The sequence below is a fragment of the Piliocolobus tephrosceles genome, chromosome 10 (genome assembly GCF_002776525.5).
Source record: "Piliocolobus tephrosceles isolate RC106 chromosome 10, ASM277652v3, whole genome shotgun sequence".
NCBI lineage: Eukaryota > Metazoa > Chordata > Mammalia > Primates > Cercopithecidae > Piliocolobus > Piliocolobus tephrosceles.
The window spans coordinates 1,571,770-1,584,839 of NC_045443.1; the positions used below are offsets into that span (position 1 = coordinate 1,571,770).

Genomic DNA, 13,070 nt, shown 5'->3' on the forward strand with positions numbered 1-13,070 from the left:
TGTGTGTGTGAATAGTGTGTGTGTGTGAATAGTGTGTGTGTGTGAATTGTGTGTGTGTGTGAATAGTGTGTGTGTGTGTGTGCATACCACATTTTCTTTATTCATTCATCCACTGATGGATACTTAGGTTGATTCCATATTTTGGCTGTTGTGAATAGTGCCACACAGTAAACTTGGGAGTGCAAATATCTGTTTGATACACTGATTTCCTTTCTTTTGGATATATACGCAGTAGTGGGATTGCTGGATCATGAGATAGTTCTATTTTTAGTTATTTAAGGAAACACCATACTGTTTTCCGTAGTTTCTGTACTAATTTACATTCTCACTAACAGTGTATGAGTGTTCTCCCTTCTCTGCATCCTTGCCAGAATTGGTTATTTTCTGCTTTTTTGATAATAGCCATTTTAACTGGGATGAGATAGTATCTCGTTGTGTGGTTTTTTAGGAGTGGTTTGAGGGAAAGACAGTATCTTGTTCTGTTACCCAGGCTGGAGCACGGTGGCGTGATCACAGCTCACTGCAGCTGCAAACTCCTGGACTCAAGCAGCCCTCCAGAATGGCCGCACTATCATGCCTGGCTCATTTTTTGTAGAGATGGAGTCTCACTCTGTGGCCTAGGTGGCCTCAAACCCCTCCCTCCTGCCTTGGCCTTCTGGAATGACAGGCATGACCCACCACTGTCAGCTTCACTGTGGTTTTGGTTTGCATTTCCTTGATAATTAGTGATGTCAAGCATTTTTCATATACCTTTTGGCTATTTTTATGTCTTCTTTTGAGAAATGTCTATAGAGATCTTTTGCTCATATTTTAATCAAATTTTTTGTGTTTGTTTTGGAAGTAAGAGTTTTGAATGAAGGGTAAAATGTGTTCTTAAATATGACAGACTTGATGCTGGGGAAGTAACTTTCACAGAAACAATTGAAGATAGTCAATAAAATATGCATTTATATGTTGGCAGAAAGCTAAGAAATTCTCAGGTCAGGGGATGAACAGGTAGGGAATTCAAAAATAAGTACTTGATAACTGTTGAACATTGGGTTTTGTATCTCCATAGGATAAAAGAAAAGATCAAGGCAGCCCAATATAGACAAGTGGAAAACCAAATCCCTCTCACCCTTTTATAAAACAAATCCACAAAACCCAAAATTCATTCTTTGAAAACACCAAGAAAGTCAGCTGGTCTTTGGTGAGACTGAAAGAAAAAAAGAAAGATGGCAAAATGAACAATATTTATTTTAGAATGATAGAGGGTTCACAACTACTAGTCTTGCAGGTGTTAAAAAGATACAAAGATATCTTTGCCAGCACATTCGAAAATGTAGACTAAATGACCAAATGCCAAGAAAAATTGAACTTAGCAAAGCCAGCTAAATATGAAAAAGAAAACTTAAGAAAAATGAGGGAGTAATAAAAATTTTTCCTACAAATTTCAAGCCCAGAGATTTATATTGGTAACTTTTGGCAAATATACAAGGAGCAAATAATTTCAATCTTACAGACACAATTCAGAAATATAAAAGAGATGGAACAATCACTCAACAACATATTTAATAAGGCTCATATAACTATATCAAAACTTTACAAGTTAATACAGGAAAAGAAAAACTTAGGCCTAAGTCCTGAACATGTAGCAAAAATTCCTAATCCAAATTAGTGTACACAAAAAAGAAAAATGTGCATGAGCAAGTTTTATTCCAAGAGTTCAAGTTTGGCTTAACATTAGAAAACTCGTGTAATCCTGGCTAGGCATGGTGGCTCATGCCTGTAATCCCAGCACTTCGGGAGGCCAAGGCAGATGGATCACTTGAAGTCAGGAGTTTGAGACCAGCCTGGCCAATGTGGCAAAACCCTGTCTCGAGGAAAAACAAAAATTAACCAGGTGTGGTGGCGCACACCTGTAATCCCAGCTACCTGGGAAACTGAGGCAGGAGAATTGCTTGAACCCGGGAGACGGAGGTTGCACTGAGCTGAGAACACACCACTGCACTGCAGCCCAGGCAACAGAGCAAGACTCTATCTCAAAAAAAAGGAAAAGAAAACTAATTGCTATAGTCCACCACAGTAAAAGATAATAGAAGAAAAGTTACATAGTCATCTCAAGAAATGCAGAAAATTTACATTCATTTATAATTTTCAAAAATTCTTAACTACCTAGCAATACAAGGGAATTTCCTTAACTTAATAAAGGGTATCTATTAAAAATTACACTACTTATAGATAAAACTTATAAAGGATTCTTTTTAAATAGGAATAAAATAGAATGCATGCTATCATCATGTCTGTACAGCATTGCAGTAGTCATTCTGGACTATGCAGCATGACAAGTGAAAGAAATGAATGTTGTAAGAATTACGAGAAAAGAAATAAAACTATCATAGTTGTCTATATAGTAAACTTCAAAATCTCTCAGAGCATTTAAGAAGACTTCTAGATACAGAATCAATATAAAAAATTCAATTTCCATAATCCGCATTGAACAGAAAATTTACGTTTTTCGTAAAAACGACACTATTTACTAGAAAATTAAGACACATAAAGTACCTAGGAATAAATATTATTCGGATGTTTAACATCTTAATGAGAAAAATTATTAAACTTTATGAAAGATATTAAAGTTCTAAAAATATATCTAGTTCATTACCTGTTCCAGAATAGTACCTGGCATATGATAAAATCTAAATATTTTTGCAGAAGTTCAAGAATAGCTAAGATGCTCTTGAAGAGAACAAGCTGAGACTTATTAGATATCAAGCCTTATAGAGTGATAATAATTAAGATAATGAATGTAGTATTGGTACAAGAATAGACAAAAGAGTGGATTATAATAGAAAGTGCAGAAATATCCATGTTTATGAATATACTTGATATAGATCAAAGATTAAGGTAGAATCGATTTTTAAATAAATGGTACTGCAACACTGGCTATCCATATGGGGAAAAATGAAATCAGACCCCTGCCTCATACCATATACAAAAATGAATTACAGATGGATTAAGGACTAGACATGAAAAGCAATACTTTAAAACTCTTACAAAGTTTATCAATCAGATATTGTGTAATGAACAACCACAAAATTTCGGTAGCATATTGTGATGGTTAACTATGTTGACTTGACTGGCCACAGGGTGCCCGGATGCTTGCTCAGACAGTATTCTGGGTGTTTCTGTGAGGGTGTTTGGGGATGAGATTAACATTTAAGTCAGCAAAATTGAATAGAGCGGATTGCCCTCCCTGATGTGGGTGGGCCTTATCCAATCAGTTAAAGTCCTGAGTAGAACAAAAGTCTGATCTTTCCCAAGTGAGAGAGAGAATTCCCTCTGCGTAACTCCCTTCGAACTGGAACGTTAGCTTTTTCTTGCCTTCATTCAGACTCAGACTGAAGCGTTGACTCTTCCTGGGTCTGGAGCCTGCTGGCCTTCAGACTAGAACTATTCCATTGATTCTCCTGGTTTTTCAAGCCTTTGGATTTGCGTGGAAACTATGCCATTGGCTTTCCTGGGTCTCCAGCTTGCCAACTCACCCTATAGATCTTGTGATTTATGAGCCAGTTTCTTACAATAAGTCTTTATTTACACATATACACTCTGTTTCTCTGGAGAATTCTGCCTAAGGTACATATAATAACAAGCATCTATTTCTCATTCACATTCATGGAGGGTGAGCACGGTTGGCTCTGAGTTAGGTTTTAACTGGGGCGGCTCTGATCCACATGGCTCTTTCTAGAGCCCAGCTGAGGGGCAGCAGCTGTGCGAAATGTTGTTCTCCTGGCAGTGGTAGAAATGCAACGCAGCTCCGCCACTCAGACTGTAAGCCTCAGCTTGTGTCAGCTCTGCAAACATCTCTTTGCCCAAAGCAAGTCACGTAGCCTAGCCAGAGGTACTCAGGGTACTTTGCCCATTATAAGCCCATAGCAAGGATAGAGATGTATATTTTTACTCTCGAGGAATGAATAATTGAGACCACTAATTCAGTCTACCAGTGAAACCAGTATAAAAGTAGGAAATACGACTTTGAGTATAAGAAGGATTTGTTAAACAGAATGTAAACATCACACTAAAATAAATGTCTGATAAATTTGAATATATTCATATGTGGTATAGTCGTGCATTGCTTAACAACAAAGACTCTAATTACATCTGAGAAATTCATTGTTAGGCAGTCTTACTTCTGCAAACATCATAGAGTGAACTTACACAAGTCTAGATGGTATAGTCTACTACACACCTACACTGTGTGGTATAGCCTTTCGCTTCTGGGCTACAAACTTGTAGAAAGCATTACTGTACTGAATCATGTAGTAGCACAAAGGTAAGTGTTTTAGTATTCAAACATATCTAAATACAGAAAAGTACAGTAAAAGTACAATATAAAATATTTTTTAAAAGATACATCGGTTAAGGAAACTCACCATGAGTGGAGCTTGCAGGGCTGGAAGTTGCTCTGGGTGAGTCAGTGAGTGAGTGGTGGGTGAATATGAAGGCCTATTATATTACTACACGCCATTGTAGACTTTATAAACGCTGAGCACTTAGGCTACACTATGCTTATTTTTTAAATGTTTTTCTTCCCTCAATAATAAATTAACTTTAGCTTACTAAGCTTACTTTTTTTATTTTATAAACTGTTAAATTTTTAAAAGCTTTTTGACTCTTTTATTATAGCATTATAGTAATAACTTAGCCAAAAACACAAATTAATACCTTAGCCTAAAACACAAACATATTGTACAGCTGTACAAATATATTAAAAAATTTTTCTTTATATCCTTATATAACCATTTTTCTATTTAAAAAATTTTTTACTTTTTTAAGACCTTTCAAAATTTTTTTTCCAAAACTAAGACATAAGCACACACATTAGCCTATGCCAACACAGGGTCAGGATCATCAATATCACTATCTTCCACCTCTAGATCTTATCCCACGGGAATGCCTTCAGGGACAGTAACACACGTGGAGCTGTCCTCTTCCTAGGATGTCAGTGCCTTCTGGATACCTCCTGAAGGACCTGCCTGAGACTGGTTTACAGTTAACTTAAAAAAAAGTAGAAGGAGTACACTCTGAAGTCATAAGTATACTATAATAAATACGTAAACCAGTAACAGTTGTTCATTATTATTATGTATTGTACATAATTGTGTGTGCCATACTTTTACATAACTGGCAGTGCAGTAGGTTTATTTAACCAGTGTCACTACAAACACGTGAGTAATGCATTGTGCTACAACATTATGATGGCAGCTACATCACTAGGCAACAGGAATTTTTTAGCTCCATCGTAATCTGATGGGACCACCATCATATATGTGGGCCATTGTTGACTAAAGCATTACATGGCATGTAACTGTATTTCTGATTATCAAAAACCAGTATAATGGAAAGAAAAAATAAACCATAAACTGGAAGAATAAATTGGCTACACATGTAGTTGATAAAGGGTCGTTTTCTGGAATATGTGTTCATTAATGTGTTTATAACTCCTTTAAGTCAGCAGGACTAAGAAGAACAAGCTGTTGGTGGTGTGTGGGAAGGTGGGGATAGATGTCGCTGGAAATTTGAAGGAATAAGAAGTACAAATGATTCCTAAACAAATAAAACGTGTAACTTCACTGATATTATTTAGATGATTAAATAATTTGATAAAAGATCAATTAATAAATTTATAATGAAGATTTCTATCAGGCCAGGCGTAGTGGCTCACACCTGTAATCCCAGCACTTTTGGAGGCCGAGGCGGGCAGATCACCTGAGGTCAGGAGTTCAAGACCAACTTGGCCAGCATGGCAAAACCCTGTCTCTACCAAAAATACAAAAATTAGCCTGGTGTAGTGGTGGGCACCTGTAATCGCAGCTACGGAAGACTGAGACAGGAGAACTGCTTGAACCCAGGAGGCAGCAGTTGCAGTGAGCCGAGGTCGCACCACTGCACTCCAGCCTGGGCAACAGAGCAAGACTGTCTAAAAAAAAAATAATAACAAATAAATTGATTAAAATAAAAAATATTTATATCATACTGCTGTCGCCTGAACCCACTAATCAATGTTATTGTTAAAGATGGGAAAGACCACCAGTTATGTGTCTCATGTGACATGCTATGAACCACACAGCCTTACTTATGAAATACTATTGTCAAAAAGACCAAAAACACTGAACCCAAATCTAATGAAGCCGTAAAGCCTTTAAATCTTTCAGTTTACAAGACAAATGAGGACAAGAGGAACAGATTAAATGGCACCATTAAGAAATAGTCGGCCGGGCGCGGTGGCTCAAGCCTGTAATCCCAGCACTTTGGGAGGCCGAGATGGGCGGATCACGAGGTCAAGAGATCGAGACCATCCTGGCTAACACGGTGAAACCCCGTCTCTACTAAAAAATACAAAAAACTAGCCGGGCGAGGTGGCGGGCGCCTGTAGTCCCAGCTACTGGGGAGGCTGAGGCAGGAGAATGGCGTAAACCCAGGAGGCGGAGCTTGCAGTGAGCTGAGATCCGGCCACTGCACTCCAGCCTGGGCGACAGAGCGAGACTCCATCTAAAAAAAAAAAAAAAAAAAAAAAAAGAAATAGTCAACAAAGGCCGGGTGCAATGGCTCATACCTGTAATCCTAGCACTTTGGGAGACCAAGGCAGGCAGATCCCATGAGTTCAGGAGTTCAAGACCAGCCTGGCTAACATGGCAAAACCCTGTCTGTACTAAAAATAGAAGAATTAGCTGGCGGCCGGGTGGCTAAGGCACGAGAATCGCTTGAACCCAGGAGGTGAAGGTTGCAGTGAGCCGAGATTGCACCACCGCACTCCAGCCTGGGCAATAAAGTGAGACTCTGCCTCAAAAAAAAAAAAGAAAGAAAAGAAATAGTCAGTGGAATCCAGAATGTGGTACCTAGTACAGGGCAAGTGACCCAGTGTCATCAGGAAGGTAATGCCATTAAGAAATTAGAAGTATGAAGTACTGGGGCATTTGTCCGAGCACCATTTGTTCAAATGAATATTCTTTCCCCATTGAATTGGCTTGGTACCCTTGTCAAAATTATGACCAGGAAGTTAGGATTGATTTCTGGACTCTCATTTCCTTTCCATTGATATCTTTGTCCATCGTTAAACCAGTCCCAACCCAGAAGCTTTGTAGAATGTTTTGAAGTACGAGTAGCCCTCCAGCTTTGTCTCTTTGAAGATGTTTTTGGCTCTTCTGCCTCCTTTTTATTTCCATGTGAATTTGAGAATCACATGTCAATTTCTGCAAAAAAACAACAGCTTGGATTTTTATAGAGATTATGTTGAACCTGGAAAGTATTGGCCATCTTAACAATATTAAGTCTTTCATCCATAAACATGGATATTCCATTTATTTTAAGTCTTGTATTTCTTTCAACAATGTTTTGTCATTTTCAGTATATATATCTTACATTTCATTTGTTAAATTTGTGCCCAGATATTTTATTCTTTCTGATGTTATTTTAAATGGAATTGTTTTCTTAATTTTATTGTCATTGCTGTGTATGGACATACAGTTGATTTTTGTATATTGCTATTGTGCCCTTCAACATTTGAGTGCTCATTTATTGTAACTGATTTTTAGTGGATTCCTTACGATAAGAGCATGCCATTGTAAACTAAAGATAGTTTGGGTCTTCCTTTCTGATGTGGATCCTTTTAATTTTTGTGTGGCCTAATACCCCTGGCTATTATGTCTAGTACAGTGTTAAACTGAAAGGATAATAGTAGACATTCTGGTCTTGTTCTTGGTCCTAGTCTTCGAGGAAAAACATTCAGCCTTTCATCATTAAGGATGATATTACCTGTGGGTTTTTCACAGATGCCTTTATCAGTTGAAGAGGTCCTCTTCCACTCCTAGTTTGTTGAGTGTTTTTAGCATGAAAGGATGTTAGAACTTGTCGAATGCTTTTTCTCCATCAATTGAGATGATCATAGAGTTTTTTGTGTGTGTGGTCTATTAATACGGTGTATTATTAATATGATATGCAGTAGCCTTGAGTCCATTTAGTGTTGCTATAAAGGAATACCTTGGGCTAGGTAATTTATAATGAAAAAGGTTTCTTTTGCTCATAATTCAGGATGACTTGAAAGTTCGAGAACAGGTGTCTGTACCTGGTTTGGGCCTCAGGGTGTTTCTACCCATGGTGGAGGGTGAAGCGGAGCCAGCTTTTGCAGAGGTCTTATGGTAGGGAGGAGGTAAGACAGGCGGGGCAGTGCCATGCTCTTTTTTTTTTTTTTTTTTTTTTTTTTTGAGACGAAGTCTCACTCTGTCTCCCGGGCTGGAATGCAGTGGCCGGATCTCAGCTCACTGCAAGCTCCGCCTCCCGGGTTCACGCCATTCTCCTGCCTCAGCCTCCCGAGTAGCTGGGAGTACAGGCGCCCACCACCTCGCCCGGCTAGTTTTTTGTATTTTTTTAGTAGAGACGGGGTTTCACCATGTTAGCCAGGATGGTCTCGATCTCCTGACCTCGTGATCCGCCCATCTCGGCCTCCCAAAGTGCTGGGATTACAGGCTTGAGCCACCGCGCCCGGCCGCCATGCTCTTTTTTTAACAACCAGTTCCTTCTCAGTGAACTAATAGAATGAGAACTGAGTTCATCCCCGAGGAAGGGCATTAATTTATTTGTGAGGGATCCGCCCCATGACCCACATAACTCCCACTAGGCACCCCACCTCCAACGCTAGGAATCCAATTTCAACATGAGATTTGGAGGGGACAGGTACTCAAACCAGGCCAATTACATCGATTCATTTTTATATGTTAAACTACCTTTGTATTCCTGGGATAGATCTCAATTTTTACATGTTGTTGGGTTTGGTTCTCTAGTATTTCGTTGAGGATTTTTGCATCTGTATAGGAGATATTCCTCTGTAGTCAGTCAGTTCCCTGCCTGAATCCCTCCCTTCCTTCCTGGCTGGTTTTGGTATCAGAATTGCTGGAGCCCAGGAGGTGGAGGATGCAGTGAGTGCTCTCTCCAAAAAAAAAAAAGCATCAAAAAAGCATAATGTTGGATAAATAATCAGTGATTGATTTTGGCATGTGTACATTAGAGGTAAAAATAAAGACATGTAAGGGGATAACACTAAGAATGCTGATGACCTTTCGTGGGAGATTCAGCGGGATACAGTTGCAATTGCACTTACAAAGCTCCCAGGTAGTGAGTATATACATGTGTGCTTTGCTCTTGATTCTAAAATACATGCATATGGTAGGCCCCTTCTTTTGCATGCAATATTTGACATTGCTCATTCATAAAATGTAAGGTGGTTATGTGCAATATAAAACACTGGTAAATCTTTTTTTGTGGGAGGCAAGCCAGCCAGGTGCCGAGGCAGGAGACCGAAGGCACAAGCTGTTCCAGTATAAGAGAGAAAATAATCAGAATAATAAAAGTTATATTAGAAATAGGATAGAGATATGATTATATATGAATATTATAAATCATTAGCTTGTAGTGTTACTTTGTGTTTTATTATTATAATAATCTCAGTTCTATAGTTATAACCTAAGGAAATACCAGGCCATACAGAATTAGGAGCTGAAGGGACACCGTGAGCAGTGACCAGAAGGCAAGAGCGTGAGTCCTCGGTCACGCCCAGATAAGGGCCGCTTGAGGGCTCCTTGGTCTAGCGGTAGCGCCAGTGCCTGGGAAGGCACCCATTACTTAGCAGACTGGGAGAGGGAGTCTCCGTTTCCCTGGGGGAGTTAGAGAACACTCTGCTGCACCACCTCTTGTGGGAGGCCTGACGTTAGCCAGGCCTGCCCACCGCCATCCGGAGGCGTAAACCCCCCTCTGCGGTGCTGTGCTTCAGTGGTCGCGCTCCTTGTCCACGTCCACACTCCGCCTGTACACCTGGTTCCTCCTCTCGGGAGTAGCAGAATTAGTAAAAGTATTAAAGTCTTTTGATCTTTCTGTTAAGTGCAGACAAGAAATGCTGACGGATGCTGTCCTTCCTCCCCGCCTCGGCTTACCTTAAAGGGAAAAAGGTCCCCTGTCCGGTGCACACATGACTCGTGTGACCCTATCAGTCATTTGAGATGACTCACACTTCTTACCCTGCCCGCTTGCCTAGAACACAGTAAACAGCAGTGAGTGCAAGCGTGCAGGGCCACTACCCATCTCTGCGTCTTGGTGGTCCCCCGGGCCCAGCTGTCTTTTCTCTTATCTCGTCTTGTGTCTTTATTTCTGTGATCTCTCATCTCTGCACACAAAGAGAAAACCCACAGGCCGCGTAGGGCTGGACCCTACATTTTTTCCTACAATTTATGAGTAGTCTTTAAAGCTGTAATCTTTTGCAAAGTAGGTAGTAAGTTTCTTCTAACCATGACTTTTGAAATTCTTCTATCTTCATACTAATAAAAATGAATTTTAACCATTACAGTGTATGCCAGAATTGGTTGCATATGTACTGTAAATGAAAACATGAAACAATAAAGCATTTATAAGAAAGGATAGAAGAGTATTCTCATGACCTTGAAGTAGAGAAAATCTTATTCAGTATACGAAAAGCTCTGAGCATATAAGAAATATAAAGGAGAAAATTGATTAAACTCCATTAAAATTAAGAACTGCTCATTATTACAAGTGCTGTAAGTAAATGTTGGTATTTTCACACAATGGCATACCATACAGTTACGATAATTGCATCGTGCAACCTGGATGAATCTCACAGATAGTACAGATTTTAAAAATCTGTAAAATTATATACTACGTAATTTCATTTGTATAAATTAAAAATAAACAGTCAAAATTAATCTAGAGTGTTAAAAGACAGAATACTCTTTTACTCCAGTTACTCTTTATCTGGAAAGGGGATATGCGGGCAGTTTCTGGGGTACTGGTAACGTTTAGTTTATTGTTTTGTGTGCTGGTTACATACGTGTGTTCACTCAAAATTCTTAAAGCTGTACACATTATTATTTGTGTATTTTTCTATGTTTATTTTGTATTTTATAAAAAGTTTCCCCAAATGTTTAAATGCATAGGAGTATGTATGGAATGGGCTTCCATTTGTGTAGAAAAAGGAGAAATAGGTTATTTATACATGCTTGCTGGTGTATATGTAAAATATCTGTCGAAGTTATGTAAGAAAGTGACAATGTTGGTTGCCTGGAGTGGCAAAAGACAGGATGGGAGGACGATTTTTAGAGATCTGTTTAAGATAAGTTCATGAAAGATGGGCACATCCTGTGCTTTGTGTGTTGGAGCTCCTATAAATGGTTCTTATCCATTACTGATTTTATGTTATAAAAACATAGCTTGATGTATTATTTGTACCCTATTTTAGATAAAATTTTACATGAATTAAACTGATAAAATTGAATCCATGGTATATGTTCATGTAAAGCTTGCAGATATGTGAATACATATCCCAATGTATTACATAGCAGTATATTTGTTTAGTAAAGACAGGGTTTCTCCATGTTGGCCAGGTTAGTCTGGAACTCCTCACCTCAGGTGATCCACCTGCCTTGGCCTCCCAAAGTGCTCAGATTACAGGCATGAGCCACAGCGCCTGGCCTTAACAATATATTCTTATGGCAACTGGGACTGTGAGGATGCTGTTAGCAGAAGACATTTTACTTGCTCACTTCTGGAAGGATAAAATAATTCAGGTGCCAAAAAAACTAAATGCATCTGCTTACTATCATTGTTTAACAGCTGTTACCAATCAACATGGAAACTTTGTTTAGGTATGAAGCACTAATTTCCAAGGGTCAGTGAAACAACTTTGATTTGTCATGCTGATTTTTGACTCTAGGCTTCTCTGTTTTAGCCTCACACAAATGAGGCTTATGTAGGAGTCAATGAATGGCAATTGCCCCACCTCTACCTGCCCTACCCCTTACTTCTGAAAAGTCTGGTTATTACCAAGATTATTTCTTGGCAATTAACAACTTAACATAAACTCTTGTAATTGATGCAGTTGGCTGTTTGGTTACATTTGCTTCTGAATTAAAATGAACATGTTTATTTAAATAATTCTGATTTGGTAGCCACCTGGAATAAGTGGAAATTACTGATAAAGCACTTACGTTGTTCTCTTAGTTTCTTTTCCTTGTGTTTTAGCATTTTGTCTTTCTTCTCTGGTGGTTTTTTGTTTGTTGTTTTTCAGGTCTGTTTCTGTCAAGGCTTTTTTTATTTTTCCTCATGTCGTTTTTAAAGCATTCTGTCTCCTGTCTATCTGGTGTGTGTGTGTGTGTGCGCGTGTGTGTGTGTGTATATACACACACACATATATATATATAGGTATACAGGTATATATTTCCTTCCTGCCTTCCTTAAAAAAGAAACCCTACCTACCTGGATTTAGAGCAAGAAATTGTCTGATTGAATTCTAGCAGTTTCTTTAAAAAGAAATTTTCTTAATGCTGTAAATAGGAAAATTTTAGTTTAGAGGACTAAAAATTATTCATCTATGTATGCAGGAAATCTGTTATTAGCATTAGCCAAGTTTATGTCTTTTATTTCCTAAAATCATTCTGTATATTATTTTGTTTTTTTATGTTTATATTTGTATTATATTATTTCCATGGAAATTTCTGGGTCATTTCCAGAGAACTTCCTTAAAAGATATTGTCAGTGGCAGCGTGCAGCTTGTTAACTGATGACTCGACACCCTTGCATGTATTAAGTTCTTTCTGACCGAAACGGAAGAGAATTATACTGTATAATTGTTATACTGTAGGGATGTTATACTGCTGTATTGATTCTTGATACATACATACACATACCTGATCCAGAAAGAGTACAGAATTTTTAATGTGTTCTCGGGTCTCTCCAATTTTCTGGACCCAGGAGTTGCCTGTTACCCAGGTCCTCTGACTTTTATTAATCAAGATGTTCTGTGTTTCTCCTTCCCATATTTATGATAGGTGGAGGAGTTACTGATGGCCATGGAGAAAGTAAAGCAGGAACTAGAATCCATGAAAGCAAAGCTGTCCTCCACCCAACAGTCTCTGGCAGAAAAGGAAACTCACTTGACTAATCTTCGGGCGGAGAGAAGGAAACACTTAGAGGAAGTTCTGGAGATGAAGTAAGTGTTTGTATCTTATTCTTCAAGCATATGCTTAGTG

General features: G+C 38.7%; 1 protein-coding gene across 4 annotated transcripts in view; it reads left to right on the plus strand.

Annotated features, from left to right (window-relative positions):
• ERC1 (ELKS/RAB6-interacting/CAST family member 1) overlaps positions 1–13,070 on the plus strand; it is a 545,652-nt gene that overhangs the window by 300,288 nt on the left and 232,294 nt on the right. For all 4 annotated transcript variants that reach the window (XM_023182988.1, XM_023182991.1, XM_023182990.1 and 1 more), the window contains one exon: positions 12,870–13,030. In XM_023182988.1, the coding sequence (XP_023038756.1) occupies positions 12,870–13,030 (161 nt within the window). The remainder of the gene's footprint in view (positions 1–12,869; positions 13,031–13,070) is intronic.